The sequence below is a fragment of the Hippocampus guttulatus genome, chromosome 4 (assembly GCF_054856545.1).
Source record: "Hippocampus guttulatus isolate MCC_2025c chromosome 4, RoL_Hgut_1.0, whole genome shotgun sequence".
Lineage (NCBI taxonomy): Eukaryota > Metazoa > Chordata > Actinopteri > Syngnathiformes > Syngnathidae > Hippocampus > Hippocampus guttulatus.
Window position 1 is genome coordinate 13,920,001 of NC_141264.1, and position 17,847 is coordinate 13,937,847.

Genomic DNA, 17,847 nt, shown 5'->3' on the forward strand with positions numbered 1-17,847 from the left:
TGTTGGGGGAGAGTTGGCCTTTCTCTTCCTCCGCGTTGTTCGTTAATTTCGGATGATGAGGATGTTGGTTATCCAAAAACAGGCTGGAGACGATGAACAGTACCTTCGAAGGTTTTATTTTTCTTTTCTGCAGTTTACGAATCGATTCGGGCTCTGAAGAGTTTCAGATTTAGTCAGGAAGCCTAGAAAAAATACAGTTATGAGAATATGTAGAGATAATATGATAATGAGAGGCGGCCAGTTACGCCTCCATGCAAATCCTGGAAACAAAGAAATTAACGAGTCATCCGACCCGGTGTGGCTGGAAAAAGTTGGGAGTGGTGAGGTGAGACCAGACCACCACGAGCTTTGATGTGATGGCAGCAACACAGATACTTGAGATAACAGTTCCTCTTTTGATGTTAAACATGTCCTCAGGAGGGCTCCTAAAAGTGGTGGGGGTCAAGGGGCACTAAAGGTGATTGTAATCACAGGAACCAGGAAATACCTTCAACAGCATACTACGTTCTTTCTTTCGAGTGTTTGAACAGATCCAACTAACAGAGAGGTGCTAAAAAAAATCACATTAAGGAATAGATTCCTTAACAAGCCTTACGAGTAAACTAGTCCCTTGTGCTTTTCCACTAAGACTTATTGACCCAACGAGGTGGCGTGTGACACACAAGTAGCCTCGTTATAAAGGATGACAAATAAATGCTCAAACATCTTTCTTGAAATCCATTTGTATTCACGCAGGTCTTTTGTATCAAGGATAATCATTGCTCAAGGTCTTATGTACTTGTACATTGTTTTTGCTCACTAGTAAGTCATTTCAGTCCACGGGTAGAACAACCGTGCCTCTTTTTTCCCCGGAGACAGCAGAGGCAGCAGTGTTGCTGCTGGGGCTGGGCAAAATAATATTTTCTAGCTGGGAAATATTATCAAGGATATGTAATGTGCTCAATACCCTCCTTCTCCTCACACTGCACATGCACATACATGCTTTTACTCTTGGATACTGTGTGCGCGCGCGCGTGTGTGTGTGTGTGCGTGTGCATGTGTGTGTGTGCGCGCGTGTGTGTGTGTGTGTGTGTGTGTGTGTGTGTGTGGTTAGGTGGCAGTGCAAGTTGAGCAAATATTGCAAAACTCTCCCAGTCAGTGTGGAAATAACAGACAAAATACTGTGGCTCAAGACTGCACACCCAGGGTAACTCTTTAAAAACACCGATGCCTAACACTGGCCAGATCCAAATTTTCTGTTAAAACTGGCATCAAAATGAGAATAGCCAAATGCAGGGGGAATTGTGTGACTGTTAGGGCTCCCACACAGGACATATTTGATGAGCGACAAAAGTGTAATTGCTCTGCACCTAAGAAAACAGTCCAGCTCAGTTTCTGGCCAGCAGACATCTTGTCATGATTCGGTTTGGGACCAACAGGTGGCACTGTAGGGCTCCCCCTGCAGCTGCACACCTGTTGGTCATTAGGTAATTAGTGCTTTAAAAGGACTCCCAACCCGACCACTCATTGTCGGGTCATTGTTGCTGGATGCTCTTTGCTACTGTCTTGTTTGTTTGTTGCTGTTTCTTCTTGTCAGGTTTGTTTCTGTTATTGAGTTTTTAGCTTCTGCCATGGTTTTGTTTGTTACTTTGGATTTGTTTTGTTCTTGGGACTTTGTTTTGGATTTAGTTTTCTGTTTTAATCCAATTCATCAAGTACAACCTGCTCCTCCCCCCTGCCTGCTCTTTGTGGTCCACCACCACCTCGCAATCGTGACACATCTTCGCTGTTTTATTTTTGCTAAAGTAGGCTATTTGTGATTTTCAATAATTTTACATTATATCAATTCTTTATTACAATTTTGAATGTGTTATGTGCAAAGCAAGCATCTTCAGTTGTGCTATAAAAATTAGCAACATTAAACTTGGCAGGTTCACTTGGTACAAGTAGTTTACAAAGGTTGGAGCGCACTTTATTAAAATGTGGGGGGAAAAAATCAAGCACTGTGAATACTTTCTGGATTCACTTTATTTCTATTATTTTCCATGTGAAATTTGACCAGCCTCTTGGAACATTTAGTGTTTTGAGTGTTTGAAAGTTTCCACTTTATAAACATAACATGCTTGACAGGAAACTTGAAAGAGTCCAATCCGACAACATTTGTACTTTTATCTCTATGTTGGGGGAAAAAAAGAATTGTTTGGATTTTGAGAAAACCTCAAACAAATCTTTGAAGACAAAGTGGCACTGATTATTTCTTTTTATAAAGAGGTCTGACCACCAACATACAGGGAGTGTGTTGGGTACCTGGCCCTAAGGATGTTGTGAATGTCACTTCACCATGAACATCTTTGCCATTAATCTGAGCAACAGAAAACTTAATTAATTAGCCAGCCCCTCACTGACCATGTTTGAGCCATTAAGAATATTTTGGTGAAAATGCTTCAGTTTACTACCCAAGTGTGTCTGTCTCACAGTTTGCTGTTGACATCACATCTTCTTTAAAAAAAAAAAAATATATATATATTTTTAACAAATGTTCCGCCCCGCAGCATTTTTTTTAACATCACTTGTGCTTGTCTGTATGGAGATGCTGGATGGCCTCAGGCGGAGGCATGCCTCCCGCTCCTCACCCCGGCCACTCTCGCTCAACTTCAGCACTTTCTCAGCGCCTCCCCCGAGCCCGGACTTGGATGGGAGCAATGAGCATCCAATCAGGAGGTGAGCATCACTCACTTGCTAGATTAATGGTGACTGAAGCCGAGCATTCTGGGTAATCTACTTATCCGCGTGCCGTTAAGTCTCGCCGTCTCTTGTGCCCATCAAGTCGAAACCATCTTTTGCCCTTTTGAAGAATGATTTGAGTTTAGATTTACAGGGCAGTTAATCCACAGTTTTGTAGGTTATTAAAAGTATCACGAATCAAGTAGGGTCAAATTCTGATAGTCAAGTAACCTTATTAAAGCATAAAGACAGAAGAATAATGATATTATCGGCTAATTTATCGAACCTGTACCCATGTCTCCCATATCCCAAGATAAATTCAACAGTACTTCATAACACAGCTTCTGCAATCATGTAATTGAATATTTGAATATCGATGAAAACTTGTTTCATTCTGCAATATTCAGTTTTCTTCCAAATACCATTGCTCTTTTCTGTTCTTTTTTTATGTTTTTATTTTTATTTATATGCATTTTTATAAAATTTACATAAACGCGCAACGAAAAGGCTTTTAAGATGACCAGTCAAGGTTAAGCATCACTTGTCCTGAGTGTGTATTCCATCAGGTGGAAACATGTAAAAAATGATGAAAAAGATGGTGGCGGGTCAATGGGTTTTTCTACTTTGGCTCATAGTTAGCAGTCGGAACATTTACTCGTTAACAGAGCAAGTTACTGTTTCACCACAAACATGATTTCAAACAGGAGACCTGGTGTGTGTGACGCAAACATTTGAACCAGCACACTATGCAAACTGTTGTGATAGTCCTGAGCGTCATATGACCAAACCCAGAAAACCGGTGCGCCACGTCGGTTATTATGTGAGCCCTTCAGCAGAAGTGATGTAATTTTCAGTCGCCAGCAAGTGGCAGTTACAAGGCAAATTATTCCGCTTAATTTACATTCCACAAACGCAATATTACTCAGAATACCATGTTGAGAATAGTTGGAACGCATGTAACATATTATCGTCAAAACATTTTCTACTTGACTTCCCCTTTAGGGAGCCCATCAAAACTTGTATTAAAAGCTCACTGATGGCAAGAAAACAAGTCGTTTTCACCCAGTCTCGAACCGACATTTCACGTAAATGTGATACTCGATGGAAAAATGCAGAGGTGGGACTATGTAAGTCTCCAGTCGCAACCTTCACGTCTCAAGCAAGTCCCAAGCCACTGTGAGGAAAAGAAGTCGAGTCGCCATCAAATTTCAAGCAAGTCAAGTCATGAATTCATTCGAACAAGGTGCAAGTCATAAAATCATGCTCGGTCACATTATGTCGAAGTGTTGGTAATTACTTTTTGTTCACTGATCATCCGACAAAAGTACATAATCTAAAAAAAAAAGTTAATGAACATTTACATCTCTAAAAATTAAAACAAAAAAAAAACATCCCCGTATGGTCTCTCTGTATCACAGATTTTCACCTATCGTGGGTAAATGTGGAATCCCACACTGTAAACGGGAGTTCACTGTACAGCACAGGTGTCAATGTCAAGGCCCAGGGGCCAGATCTGGCCCGCCACATCATTTTATGTGGCCCGCGAAAGCAAATCAAGCATGTCAAGTTCCATGATGCTTGAAGTCTGAACAAAAATTTCAAATTGTCATATGTAAATCACACAATAACAGTCATTATTCTTGACTTCTGATTTTAAAACTAGTTATCCATCAATTTGTTGTGCGCTGTGTATGTAATATGTGGAAGTGATTGAACATGTATATGGTTTCCCAAAAGTCATAACAGCCCTCCAAGGGAAACCGTAACTACAATGTGGCTCGTGACAAAAATGAGTTTGACACCCCTGCTGTACAGTATTCGTTTGTGTGTTGTGCTATCTTGTACAATTGCCCTCTTGCAATGGTAATAAGAGAGCAGGAGGAGTTCCTTTATGGTGACTCCACTTACTACTCGTCTTGTTTTTGTTATCATTGAGCCATGCGAGCACTCTTCTTCCTCTTCCCAGCTTTACAGTGACAGGCGCTCTTCTGCTGCTTACCCCGCACTTCCACTGGCATCTGTGTGCCGCATAAATATTTGTTGGCATCAATGCCGGTATTGTTTGGGAATCCCATCGGTACCTCTGTTCTCTCCACCTCCCTCGGGCACTTCGGGGCAGCGCCCATCCTACTTTCTCATCTCGCATCACTCTGTCCTACTTTTATTCTCTCTCTGGCTTCCCGGCTTCCCTTTCCTCTGCGTCTCTGGCTCTCGACCTTCCTTCTTTGACTGTACGGGTTGCTGAGTGTGTGTGTTTTGCTCGTTGGTGTCTCTCCTCTATGAGGACTCTGCACCGGCTGAAGCTGATGAGCTCGCCCAGCCTTAGCGAGTTGGCCAAGAGCGACAAGGGTTCACCGGAGGACAGAGGCGAGAAGCAGAAGAGGGCTGGCGCCAACGCCACCTGGAACAGGTACGTCGGCTTGGCGGGCTCATCGCATTCCTGAGTAGTTGAATCAAGAATCAAACTCACAACTCAAACATTCTTTCTGTGAACGTGTCAAATGCTACTTTTAAAATGTAGTTTGTGTGTTGTCCTTGCAGCATCCACAATGCCGTCATCGCAGTTTTCCAGAAGAAAGGTTTGGCCGACAATGAACTTTACATCCTCAACGAAGGCGTCCGGTAGGTTGATATGTCAAATGTACTTATGGCAGTGTTTTTATTTTTTATTTTTTGGTGACAGACTTGAGCTAAATCAACAAGCAATGCTGTTTTTGCAGAGTTGTTCCAACGGATTCATGGCATTTCCATTCATGTCCATGCGGAAAGGTGATTTCACATATGAGAACACAGAACTAGTTAAATTCATAAGTCAAAGGCATGACAGTAAAATAAATTAAAAAAAACGAACTAGCTGTACCTCTGCTTAATTACAGAGTAGGAGTACTATTGCGGCGGCCCGGTAGTCCAGTGGTTAGCGCGTCGACTTCACAGTGCAGAGGTACCGGGTTCAATTCCAGCTCCGGCCTCCCTGTGTGGAGTTTGCATGTTCTCCCCGGGCCTGCGTGGGTTTTCTCCGGGTATTCCGGTTTCCTCCCACATTCCAAAAACATGCATGGCAGGCTGATTGAACGCTCTAAATTGCCCCTGGGTGTGAATGTGAGCGTGGATGGTTGTTCGTCTCTGTGTGCCCTGCGATTGGCTGGCAACCGATTCAGGGTGTCCCCCGCCTACTGCCCGAAGACAGCTGGGATAGGCTCCAGCACCCCCCGCGACCCTAGTGAGGATCAAGCGGTTCGGAAAATGGATGGATGGAGTACTATTGCCACCTCTGGAATTTTGTCAATTCCAGTTCCTTGTGGTTAAAATTGCACTTCAAATTGTGCTGACTGAGCATTTTGTGTAAACCGCGCTTGTTTATGTGCTATCTGTTCACGCCAGATATGTCAGTATCTTTGCACACACCAGTTGTTTAACGCACACACACCCTCATTACTAAACAGTAAAGTCCACACACACGCACACACACACCCGCGCACACGCAAAAGCATGCATGCACACACACGTGCAAGACGCGCAATGTCCTGTTTTTGTAACTGAGCGTAGACAAGGAAACATTTGTTTTGCGTGGGTTGTAGACATGACTTGATTGACACATTTTGCTGCTTGATTCATCCGATTAAGTCAATGCTCCTCCACCAGGCACCTGCTGAAGACCGAGCTGGGTTCCTTTTTCACAGAATACCTTCAGGTAATCCCAGAGCGACAATTGCATGATGATACTTTTCAGACCAGTGCTTCCCAACCTTCTCTGAGCGAAGGCACATACAGCGAAGCCTCAGTTTACCACGGCGGAGATGTTACATACCCTGCCGCAAAATGTGAAAACATATTTAAACGAATTGAAAAACACATTTTCAAGCAATGGAAGACTCTTGTATGACATCACTTCAAGGAAATAAAAAGAAGACTCTTACAACAAAAAAGAATTAACCATTATATATTTAAAAAAAGTAAACGTTCAACTAAACCAAATCATTTGCAAAGCTTAATGCATTACAGGCTAAATGAAACGTAACATAGATGTCATAGTCATTAGAAGAACCCTTCATCCAACTGCTACTTTTCACATACACACAGCAGCAGCATGTACAAATAGTGGCAAATCGAGCAAATAGCAATACTTTCAGGCTTAAACTCTTAAAAAAAATAATAAATCTGTAGGCATTATGTCATGAAACGATCACGTCTCAGTTTATTCCCAAATTAACGTACTCGGTGGGAAATCTGTATAGCTCTACACATATACTGTATTATTCTGTCGTAAGATTGGCAACAGGTGGATACACAGCATTAATTTGTTTTGCCTGTCGCTATAGGTCACAGCGCATAGATAAATGTACAAAATTGCAATACATTTAGTCAATCATTTTTCGGTTGGGAATCACTGTAAATGTTACATTTTGGTAGCAGACGTTCTTTATTTTGTCTCATTTTACATTTCAGAACCAGTTGCTGACAAAGGGCATGGTCATCCTGAGAGACAAAATAAGGTTCTACGAAGGTATGAATTCCTCTAAAAGAGATCTAATCCACTTTAATATATATGCGTGTGTGTGTGTGCATGCGCGCGCAATGAGAATGTAATGTTTTCCGTAATATGTCCCATTAAATTCATCTGGTCCAAATAAGGAGCAAGCTTTAGTGTGTTTTATTTTATTTATGTATTTGTTTTTTTTTTTTGTTTGTTTTTTGCTTTGCCAAATTGCAGGTCAGAAGTTACTGGACTCTCTGGCAGAGACGTGGGACTTCTTCTTCTGTGATGTGCTGTCCATGCTGCAGGCCATCTTCCACCCAGTCCAGGTAGGCCATCGTCACAAGAGGACAACCAGCAAATTCAACAGAGTAGTTGCATTTGTTCCGTGAGCCATCAGTGGGGACCTCCACCTCTTAAGACCGCCATTATCATGCTGCGCAATTAGAAAAAACATGAAATATTCGATAAAACATGCATCATAGAAAAGCAGATCACAATCAACATTTTTCTTAATATGTTCGGGACAATAAATCTAACACACAAATACGGACTGGAAGCAGTGCTAGAAAATGGGAAGAATAAACTGTCAAGAAGGAGTTAAATATCAGTAAATATCAAATCACCACTGCAATGAGCCCTGTTGTTGTTGTCGGGCGCAGGGGAAGGAGCCATCTGTCCGCCAGCTGGCTCTACTGCACTTCAGGAGCACCATCGTCCTGAGTGTCAAGCTGGAGGATGCTTTGTCTCGGCCACGGGCACGAGTTCCGCCGTCCGTTACGCAGATGCTGCTCATCCTCCAGGTAACGCTGTTCTGATTGTTTATCATGGTGCTCATTTTGACCCATGGGATGTGTCTGTGCATTATTTGCGACAAAAAAAAATAGAAGTGTAGTTTCCATTCATAAAATGAAATATTGTGTGATGTAATGATATTTATTCATTTTGTCATTTTGCAGGGAGTTCATGAATCACGTGGTGTGAATGAGGACTACTTGAGACTGGAGTCTCTGGTCCAGAAGGTGGTCTCACCCTACTTGGGGACTCACGGGCTTTACTCTGGAGATGACATCGAGGACCACTGCTGTGTTCTGGGTGAGACCAGTATTTGGATTGGCGGTAGTTAACAGTGAGGGAAATAGCATATTGCAGTACATTAAAAAAAAAAAAAAAAAAACGCCACCAGTTGCTGAAAATAATTTCTATTCAAAAAAACGAAAGTACCGGTAATATATAGTCAAGTTGTATCGGAAAGAGTAGTTTAGATTAAAAAAAAAAAAAATTAAGATAACCTTTGTTAGTTCCACGCTGGGCCAGTTTGCATATATTTGAGGGGAAAAAAGTATATGTACAAGAAACATATAGTTTTCCCTAAAACGTTTTGGGAGAAAAAAAAGTCACAAATGTATGACGTGCAAAATTCAGAATTTCATAATTCAATTCAATGGATGAATTGGAATTTAAATCAGAATTGATTCTCACCCAAAAGTATGTTGAACTGAATTTGAATTGAAAATTGAGGTGCAGACACAAACATTAAGTACTGTATACGGGTTTTTTTCAACTGATATTTTTCAGCAATTCAGTTATTTTTCAATGAAAAGTAGTATGTTTAAAATAAAAGGTCATACTCTTACGCGATTGAAAAAGGTCCTGATATTATGAGATTTTTTTTTTTCTCACAAAACTAAATGTGCGTTTCACAACCCACCACCTCCTGTCCCTGTTCCTCTCTTAGAGAAGCGCTTCCAGTGGGGCTGGTCCAAGTCTGCCGAGCATCTGTCCAAGAACCCGGTGGTCCGATCGAAAAGCTACAACATCCCGTTGCTCCTGACGCCCGTGGCCGAGTACGACGCCGACTGCGGCTCAGTGGGCAGTGGAGGAATCCGCCGCCACTCGGCCTGCGAGATGATCTCCTGCCTGGAGGAGGAGAAGTTGAACTACGCCAAGCTGGCGGCGAGTTCCGACCTCTCCGGCTCCGCCTCCAACAGGCTATGCGTGGGCTCGCAGTTCAAAGGTATGTTTGTCAATTCGATGTTACCAGCAGCCAATCTGAACCCACGAGAATGAAAATCCGGCAAGACTGCTGTACTCAAATGTACTTAGGTTATTATTATTTTAGATACATATTGACTTGTTCATAATTTATACTAATATTTTCAAGATTATTTATATCAAGCCATTCAATGCCAGCCTACACTTCTTAAGTACAATTCAGTTGTATTTAACTTAAGTTCATTAATTTGAAGTTTCAGAACTGTTACTTCTTAAAAATGTATTTTGGTGCAATTGTTTTTTTTTTTTTACATGTAAGTGCATGTCATTATAAATTGTATCGATATTTAAATTGTTCTTTTTTTTATCTCCCTCTATTTAATTATAGAGTTATTTCATGTTACATTGACTTATAATAATATTAAGATACTTTTTAAGAGGAAAACATCTGCCTTGTTATTGATCAGTTTGAGCAAATCCCCCTCCAAACAAAAAGCTTTCTAATTGCCTATAGTATATACACAAAAGTCTCAACTCTATCTATTAAGCACTGTATCTATTAACCACCGCAGCTGTAACACTCAAGTGTGAAGGCGTGGCAGAGAAAGCTGGATGGGTGCGCTAGACTCAGGGGGGATTACCATACTTTGAAAACGAAAATTGTCATTTTCGATCAACCAAGACCAATAATGGTATCAGTATCAGTCGATATGTTGTACTAATAACGACAACAACAAAAAGATAATTCCGATACTCTGACACCAATACTACTTCACTAGCTTGACATATACCTTCCAAAAGGAGAGTCAGCGGACGGATGAACAACATGTCGGGGCATTCAGATGACGCACTCGATGCGCAAATGGGTAAACCAATGGACGATGCTGCCCTTCACATTTTAAAAAATTGACTTGTGCAGGTTGTACGTCAACTTAATGGTTCAAAATATATTGAAATGCTTTGTCTTGGTCTCATTTTTGTAGATCACCAAAACCTGGCATTTGAATAGGTTGTGTGCAGACTTTTTAATGTCACTGTATCACTTGAGGGTTGTAAAAAATGTGCAAATGTGTACATATTCTAATGTTTAAGCGCAAATATACGAGGGCTGCTGTGATGCCACCATGACATGATAACTGTGATTATCAGGCATGATGCAGACAGGAGCTACCTCCATAGATCTCCCTCTGTCCTCCCCGTCCATCCTGCACTCGTCAGGGGCTCTCCACGGCACCGAAGCCACCACCACCGTGACTGACCTTGGCAAGGCAGGGTCCTGTTCGCCACCCAGCGAGTCGTCCAGCCCCGAAACCATCATCGGACAAGTCCTCCAGTCGGGGGACTCCGACTCGGATGGGATATTCATCGACTTCCCACCTCATTCCTCCGAGGCTCTTGGCTACGGCCGCGAGAGCAGGCAGAGCACGGTGTAGCTGCACGCAGACATTTACACACACACACACACACACACACACACACACACACACACACACACACACACACTTAGGATAATCATTGTCAGTACATTTCATGGCTTTGAATTTGTCCTCTTCTCCATCCAGTCATGCTGGTTTCATAAAATAATGTAGTTATAAAAGTTTAAGGCTTGAAAACAAACAAAAAAAACCTACAGTGGACTCCCGTTTATCGATACATTCAAGACCCTCCTCCCATGTGAAAATCCCCAATACGGGGACCATAAAAAAAGACTGTTTTCAACCCCCTCCCACACATTTTAAACATATCAATTTAAACATATTACAACACAATTTTGATATGATTCCTTAGCACCTTCTCTCACTTTCTTGTTGTCAAGAAATGAGAGGTTATCATATAACATCACTTTGAGGAAACAAAAGGAAGACTCACTCACACAGTTCTCCAAATAAGAAGGCAAGTGTGCTAGCTTCAAGCTGTTTTGTTTTACATTCTCATTTGACATTTATCCAGACACAATTGAGCATTGTTTACAGTATATAAACTGCATAACATTCAACCGAACCGTATCATTCCATTTTCTGAAAGTCCGCTATCTTAATGGTAACATTAATGCAAAACACTATAGATTGGCTAAATAAAATTATCATAGATGCTGCGCTAATCATCGTAAACCTAGCAACTGCTACTTTAACACCAGAGGTGGACAGTGTCAGTCCTGTCAGTTCGTCAGTGAGCTGCCATCAGTTTTTCTCAACGCCGATTGGCTGTCCCCAACGAGGGACGGACAGGGCCCATCTGGGCCGGCCTGAAAAATTGATGGAAACAGTGATGGAGGGACTGACGGAAAGCCCACCTCTGATTAACACACTCGGAGCAGGAAAATGTACAAAGCATTACTTGCAAGCATATACAGTATTCTCTCTGCTCTGTTGGACTATTACTCAGCTTAGTAGGGAACCTTCTCTGCCTCTTCTTCTTGCTGTTTGTCACGCTGCATGTCTTCGAGTAAAACTCAGTGCTGCCCGGCATGTTGTGGCACAATGTGGTACGACACTGAAAGTATGCAACTTGAAGTTCAGCCTTGCCTGTATGTAAAAATCCATTCAGAAAAAAAAAATCACTGCGATAAAACAGGGCAGTGAACACTTAACTGCGATAGAGCGGGGGTTCACTGCATTTCAAGAAAAGAATACTCAGACATCCACCGAGGTTAAACTCTTAACAAATGACCAAAAATGCAATGATTGTTTATTTATGCGTTATGTCTATGTGTACAAGAACATTACCTTCAAAATTTGCCACAAAACCTTCGGGAGAGCTGCAGCATGGTCCAAAGATGCAACCACATTTTGATGCAGATCTAGATAAAGATGCGGGCGGTCACTGGCCACTGAAAAGCTTGTATCTCCAATATTTGCATTTCCCTCAGCCGAACTTTTGGAGATAATTGCTTTTTGAAAAGAAGCAACATTCAGATATACACTCTTTAAAAAGAAAGGACATGTATGCTTGAACAAAAACACTCAAAAAGAATATCCATCCATCCATTTTCTAATCTGCATATCCTCACAAAGGTTGCGGGTGTGCTGGAGCCTATCACAGCTGTCTTCGGGCAGTAAGTGGGGTACACCCTGAACTGGTCGCCAGCCAATCGCAGGGCACACATAGACGAACAACCATTGCCGCTCACATTCACACCTGGGGACAATTTTGAGTGTTCAATCAGCCTGCCATGCATGTTTTTGGAATGTGGAAGGAAACCTGAGTACCCGGAGAAAACCCACGCAGGTCCGGGAAGAACATGTAAACCCCACACAGGGAGGCCGGAGCTGCAATTGAGGCCGACGTGCTAACCAGTCGCCCACTGCGCCCAAAAAGAATAAAAAAAATTAAAAAAATTAAAAAATATATATATACATCCCACCTACAGGTACATGCCTTTTAAACAAATAAAAAAATGTAGACACTGCCTTAAAAAAAATCACACAAAAACTACATTTGGAGACACATACCGAAAATAGATACAGACGTTATCAAAACAAGAAAATATGCTTTGAGGTATATGCTTTTTAAAAAGACCAAAATTGAGATGAATGCTTTTTGAAAGGAGAGGCAAATGCAAGAAATTTAAAACAAGAAAAACATGCATGTTTTTTGTAAAGGCAGAAAGATACTTTTTAAGGAAAGATTTGTGATGTAGTGAGAGAATTAACAAAGGAGAAAGAGAAATTGAAGGGAAACAACTATACATGTTTGTGCTTTTTAAAAAAATGACCCCCATATCTCAAAATTGGTAATATATGATTTTAAAATAAGTTGGTTTTCTAGTGAAACATTTCATCGTGTTTGCCGACAAAAACCTGCATCTGCGCCTTTATTTGGCTCTGTTCAAAATGTAAGCGCTTCGACTTTGCTCCATCATACGCCTCTATACAAGGTGTCATGAAAATATCTCCGGTAGTTTTCAGTTACACTTGTATTTCTTTTGGGAAGGAATAATTGTCAAAGCTGCAGACCTGTAGTATCATTGTTGGTCTGTGTGATGAAATCATCTTGAAAATTATTATTTTTATCGGGCATTGATTGAGTTCACATCAAAGTGATGTGAGGTATCCATGCATTGTCACCTCCGTTCTGTCATTTATTGACCGAAATAATAATCATGAGCAGCTTGATTCCAATGAAAATCACATCATCTTTTTGCTGAATGTAAAAATTAATGTCATTAATTTAAAAAAAAAAGACAGACCAAAAAAATTAATTAAAATGAAAAAAATGAAACGTCACACATTCCCCAATTGCACCATTTCTGAATGTGCCGTGTGTTATTTTTGCATTTGGTCAGTGCATTTTATGTTAATGTGGCTAATGAGCTGTTTCAATGTTGCTGCTTGTAGAGGTCCAAAGGGAAAAAATTGCTCTTTAGATGGTGGTGGTGTTTTTTTCTGCTTTGTACAGACAGGCAGGCGTTGAGGTTTTTGAATTGTTTACATTTCAAAAGACAATTGTACTGAATGTTGTCTCACACACTGTATTTTGCACCTTGTAAATACAAGTGCGTTGTTCTAGTTTTTTCAGGCGGCTAGAAATAAAAAGTCACGTGGTTACGAAATGAATCTTTTAATAATAAGGGCTTTTTAAAAATGATCTTTTTCAGCGACAACAACAAAAAAATGTTTTACCTCAAGCTTTTTGTACTTTACTTTTTTGGACAATCTACGAAGTTGTACTTTTTATTCATTTGTTATACTTACCTGGTATGGGGGAAAAGTAGATTTGAATAAAATGTTTAAATGTGGGTTACCATGTTCATCTTGTTTTTTTTGTTTGTTGTGTCGAGTTATTAAATTAGTGAACTCGTGCTTTAATTTTAGTAATACCTGTACTCATTTTCTGATGTTTTGAATAGATATTTAAAAAATTCTGTTTTTATAAATAAAAATGCAACATAAGCCAGTTTATAAACTGAGAAAATGCATGTAATGTATACTGTTTTTTTTTCTTTTTACAAAATGGAATGAACATTTTTTAAAGAAAAAAAATATGCTTTTCTAAAAAGAAAAAATAGATAACATTTTTAAAATTGGTAATACATGCTTTAAAAAAACAATCTGATGATGCATGCTACATGAACCTTTATAGAAAGAACAAAATGTAACAAAAATTGATATACTGTATATTCCTTTTAAGAAGGGAAAACAGCTTCAGGCTGAAGAGTAAAAGTGGAGGTATCTGTTTATAAATGAAGAAAAATGGAGATAAAGGTCTTAGAAAAAAAACACTTGCTCTGCGTTCTTGGAAATAAAACTGTAGATGTGTGCTTTGTAAAAACAAGATCAAATATGGAGATAATTTATGAAAAGAAAAATTATGTAAAATGCTTTAAAAATAACGATTTGGTGTTAAAAAAAAGAACATAGGCTTTTAAAAAAGAAAACTCGATCTACTTGAGCTATTTACAAAACAGAGATAAATGATTCAGAAGAATTTGGCGATATATGGTTTTTATTGAGGAAAAAAGAGATGTTTTCATAAAAAGCAGTTCAACTTTTTAAAGAAAATTGAGACCAGCATCAAAAGTGGAATTAAACAGCGCTATTTTAAAACGGAAAATATATACTGTAGGTGACATAATATGCGTTTTTAAAAAGACTATAAGGAGGGGAACAAAAATCATGTTTTTTAAAAACTTTTTTTTTATTTGCCGTTCTACTGCTGTATTGTGAAAGACAGCCTGGTCTTTCTCTTTTCCGTCGTGTCCGCGGAAGTCTCGCGTTACTCAAAGTAGCTTCAAGCTAACTGCCACTCCAGTTGCTCAAAACAAACAAAAAAAAAACCCAAGTTTATCCCCTAAAAGGAAACACAAGGGCCTCTTTTGAGGAGGATAAACGTTCGTTCTGAGGTCGCCTTGGAGAGCCGAGTGACGACGAATCTCCTACCGAGTTCGGTAAGACGTTCTCAGCGTTGCTTTTGTCTTCATGCTACACTTGTGTTTAGCTTGCTTTTGACTGACAGCCAAACCGTCTCAACAAAAAGTGCATTTCTAGTTCCGAATCCAATATAAAGCAACTTTATGGGGTCGGGACCAGAAATGAGAATCGTTTCCGGATCCGCCGCGTTGGCTCGGGCTATTCGGCTGGGACGTAACGAATTACAAATCCTGTACTTCTTTCCTGTACTTCAGTAGACTTTCCTTTCCAGCCATCTGTGGTGAACAAATATTTATACTTTCTACTCAAGTCCGGACTTTGGCAAAATAGGCGTGTTACTTACTAAAGGAAAGTTGGATACATTGTACAGGTTAAAACTTTTCTAGAAAAAAAACAGTTTATTTTCGTAATGTAATGTAAAAACACGTTTGAGAAAAATTTACTTTTTTCAAGGTTTTTTAAAAAAAAAATCGATAACTGTATCTAATCAAGAGGGGGAAATAGGACCCCTGGGGTTCCTGCAAATTCATTGTTTTCCAGAAATTATTTCTTGTGTGTTAAAAGAAAATGCCAATGATTTTCAATGGACGTCAATTGTATGAAGGCTGGTTCCTATGCACTTTATTTTCAAGAAAAAAAGTAGTATTCTCAAGACATAAATGTGGTATAGTTTTGAGAAAAAGGGTGTATGTGTTTTACATCAGTTGTTTTAAAGAAATAAAAGGTAGTTTTGTCAGAAAATTGGGCATCTGTCAGTGACGGACCGATGGACCCATAAAATATTCAAGAAACACTGTAGTTCTACGTCAAAACTCCCTTTTACTCTTGTACAAACTTCGATTCCAATGAAGTTGGGTAAAACGCAAATGAAAACAGATTTCCTCTTCAACCTATATTCAATTGAAAACGCCCCAAAGACAAGATGTTTCATTTTCAGACTGGTGAACATTCTTTTTGTCAATATCCTCTCACTTAAAAAGGAGTTGAAACAGAACTTATTTTATTTATGTATTTATTTATTTTTTACACATAAGTACCTATATACCTGAACCCTGGCCGCGGACGGCCGTGGCTCCTCAATGAAGATGTCCCTGGTGCAGCGAGTGTTTCTGATGTGGATCTTCAGCCTCATCTTCCTCATCATGCTGGTCCTCAAGCTGGATGCCAAAGTGCACTGGAACTGGTTCCTCATCTTCCTGCCCGTGTGGACGCTCGATGCCATCCTTGTCCTTCTACTGCTGTTCAAACTGGCCGGTCGGTGTAAAGCCGATGCGGAGCAGCGCGAGGGCGACCCTGGTGCGGCCCGCCGGCTGTGGTACCTGGCGGCCGTGGGGCTGAAGGTGGCCTTCTGCCTGAGCCTGTGCTCCCGCCTGCAGAGGCTGACGGACGTGTGGCTCAGCGTGGTGTGCGTGCCCCTCTGGGTTCTCCTCGGGGGTGCCCTGGTGGAGCTGGGACGTGGCGTCTTTCGCCCACGCAGGGACTGAACTTGAGCATTCTCCTTGCACGCACTTTTTTTTTACAACGGACTGCTTTTTGTAAAAAGTCATTTTACACATCCTTGAAATGAATTGATTTGGGGCTTCCCAAAAAGTCACTCAGTAGCACCAACTTTAAAGTTGGGGGGTGGGGGGAATCCCAGGACACCGTTCACGGCATTCAACATGAATTTTGGTGAACAGATCTATCAAAAATGGATCCACGAAAAATTCAGGTACCCATGTCTGAAATTGAACAAGGAGGCAGCACGTTTGTTTTATCTGTGCTTGTAACTTTACTGAAATTTGGTTCTACAAATGAATCATTTGTTGGGGGAGGGGTCTTAGCATGCCCCAAAACTCATTTTGTAACCATGTATTTTAAGGTTTCTGAACTTGCCTCCTTTGAATCATAACTTGTAAAGGATCAGTATAGTTAGTGATTTTAAAGTTAAAGTTCTATTTTGTGATGTCATATTTATAAATTATTAACACATACGTACCATTACAATGGATTTTCTTGTCATCTTCCATGTTTTTCCATGGAAAAGTCTTCATTCTTACAGAAGTAATGCTTTTGTTCTGTTCTTTTGATGTAACATCCATTTTAATATATTTATTGTATTGTATTACAACTTTTCTGAAAGTAAAAAAACAAACAAACATAACATGGCTCTCAAAAAATAATGTTTCTTGGTAATGTAACTATTTTGCAAAATGTGACTTTTCCCGGCGGCCCGGTTGTTGAGTGGTTAGCATGTTGACTTCACAGTGCAGAAGGTACCGGGTTCAATTCCAGCTCCGGCCTTCCTGTGTGGAGTTTGCATGTTCTCTCTGTGCTTGCGTGGGTTTTCTCCGGGTCCTCCCACATTCCAAAAACATGCATGGCAGGCTGATTGAACACTCCAAATTGTCCCTAGGTGTGAGTGCGAATAGTTGTTTGTTTCTGTATGCCCTACGATTGGCTGGCAACCGGTCCAGGGTGTCCCCCCCTTACTGCCCGAAGACGGCTGGGATAGGCTCCAGCACCACCCGCGTCCCTAGTGAGGATCAAGCGGTTCGGAAAATGAATGAATGACTTTGCCCACCATGTTAAATAAATTACAACTTCACTCTTGCACAATCATTTTAATATATTCATTTGGTTTATAATGGAAACCGATTTGAATTAGAAAAATTGGTCTTGATTTAACCAAGCTGAATCGTTACATTTTAAAATGTACCGTCCTTGAATTGTATCGCACCCTGTACATCGAGATATGTTTCGAATCTCCCACCCATACAATTCAGACATTACTACTTGATTGTTGTAACACTTTCACATTTCCGT

At 40.5% G+C, this 17,847-nt stretch overlaps 2 protein-coding genes and 1 long non-coding RNA gene across 3 annotated transcripts in view; 2 read left to right on the forward strand and 1 right to left on the reverse strand.

The window, feature by feature from the left end:
- prr5a (proline rich 5a (renal)) overlaps window positions 1-13,910 on the forward strand; it is a 15,191-nt gene extending 1,281 nt beyond the window's left edge. The window contains exons 2-11 of the mRNA XM_086108990.1: window positions 2,570-2,700; window positions 4,988-5,113; window positions 5,245-5,325; window positions 6,346-6,394; window positions 7,150-7,207; window positions 7,415-7,506; window positions 7,840-7,980; window positions 8,137-8,272; window positions 8,916-9,194; window positions 10,322-13,910. Of these exons, the coding sequence (XP_085965116.1) occupies window positions 2,570-2,700; window positions 4,988-5,113; window positions 5,245-5,325; window positions 6,346-6,394; window positions 7,150-7,207; window positions 7,415-7,506; window positions 7,840-7,980; window positions 8,137-8,272; window positions 8,916-9,194; window positions 10,322-10,605 (1,377 nt within the window). The 3' untranslated portion in view covers window positions 10,606-13,910. The remainder of the gene's footprint in view (window positions 1-2,569; window positions 2,701-4,987; window positions 5,114-5,244; window positions 5,326-6,345; window positions 6,395-7,149; window positions 7,208-7,414; window positions 7,507-7,839; window positions 7,981-8,136; window positions 8,273-8,915; window positions 9,195-10,321) is intronic.
- On the reverse strand, window positions 7,105-9,038 carry LOC147206033 (uncharacterized). The gene is made up of 3 exons (XR_015100685.1): window positions 8,889-9,038; window positions 7,804-8,034; window positions 7,105-7,613 (listed from the first exon to the last, which is right to left on the reverse strand). It is a non-coding gene; the product is annotated as an uncharacterized LOC147206033 (long non-coding RNA).
- Window positions 13,911-14,875: 965 nt separating the features above from the next.
- Window positions 14,876-17,629, forward strand: LOC147206034 (transmembrane protein 60-like). The gene is made up of 2 exons (XM_086109261.1): window positions 14,876-15,059; window positions 16,077-17,629. Exon 2 carries the CDS (start codon window positions 16,122-16,124, stop codon window positions 16,524-16,526), a length of 405 nt encoding a protein of 134 aa, XP_085965387.1. The 5' UTR covers window positions 14,876-15,059; window positions 16,077-16,121; the 3' UTR covers window positions 16,527-17,629.
- The last annotated feature ends 218 nt before the right edge of the window (window positions 17,630-17,847 follow it).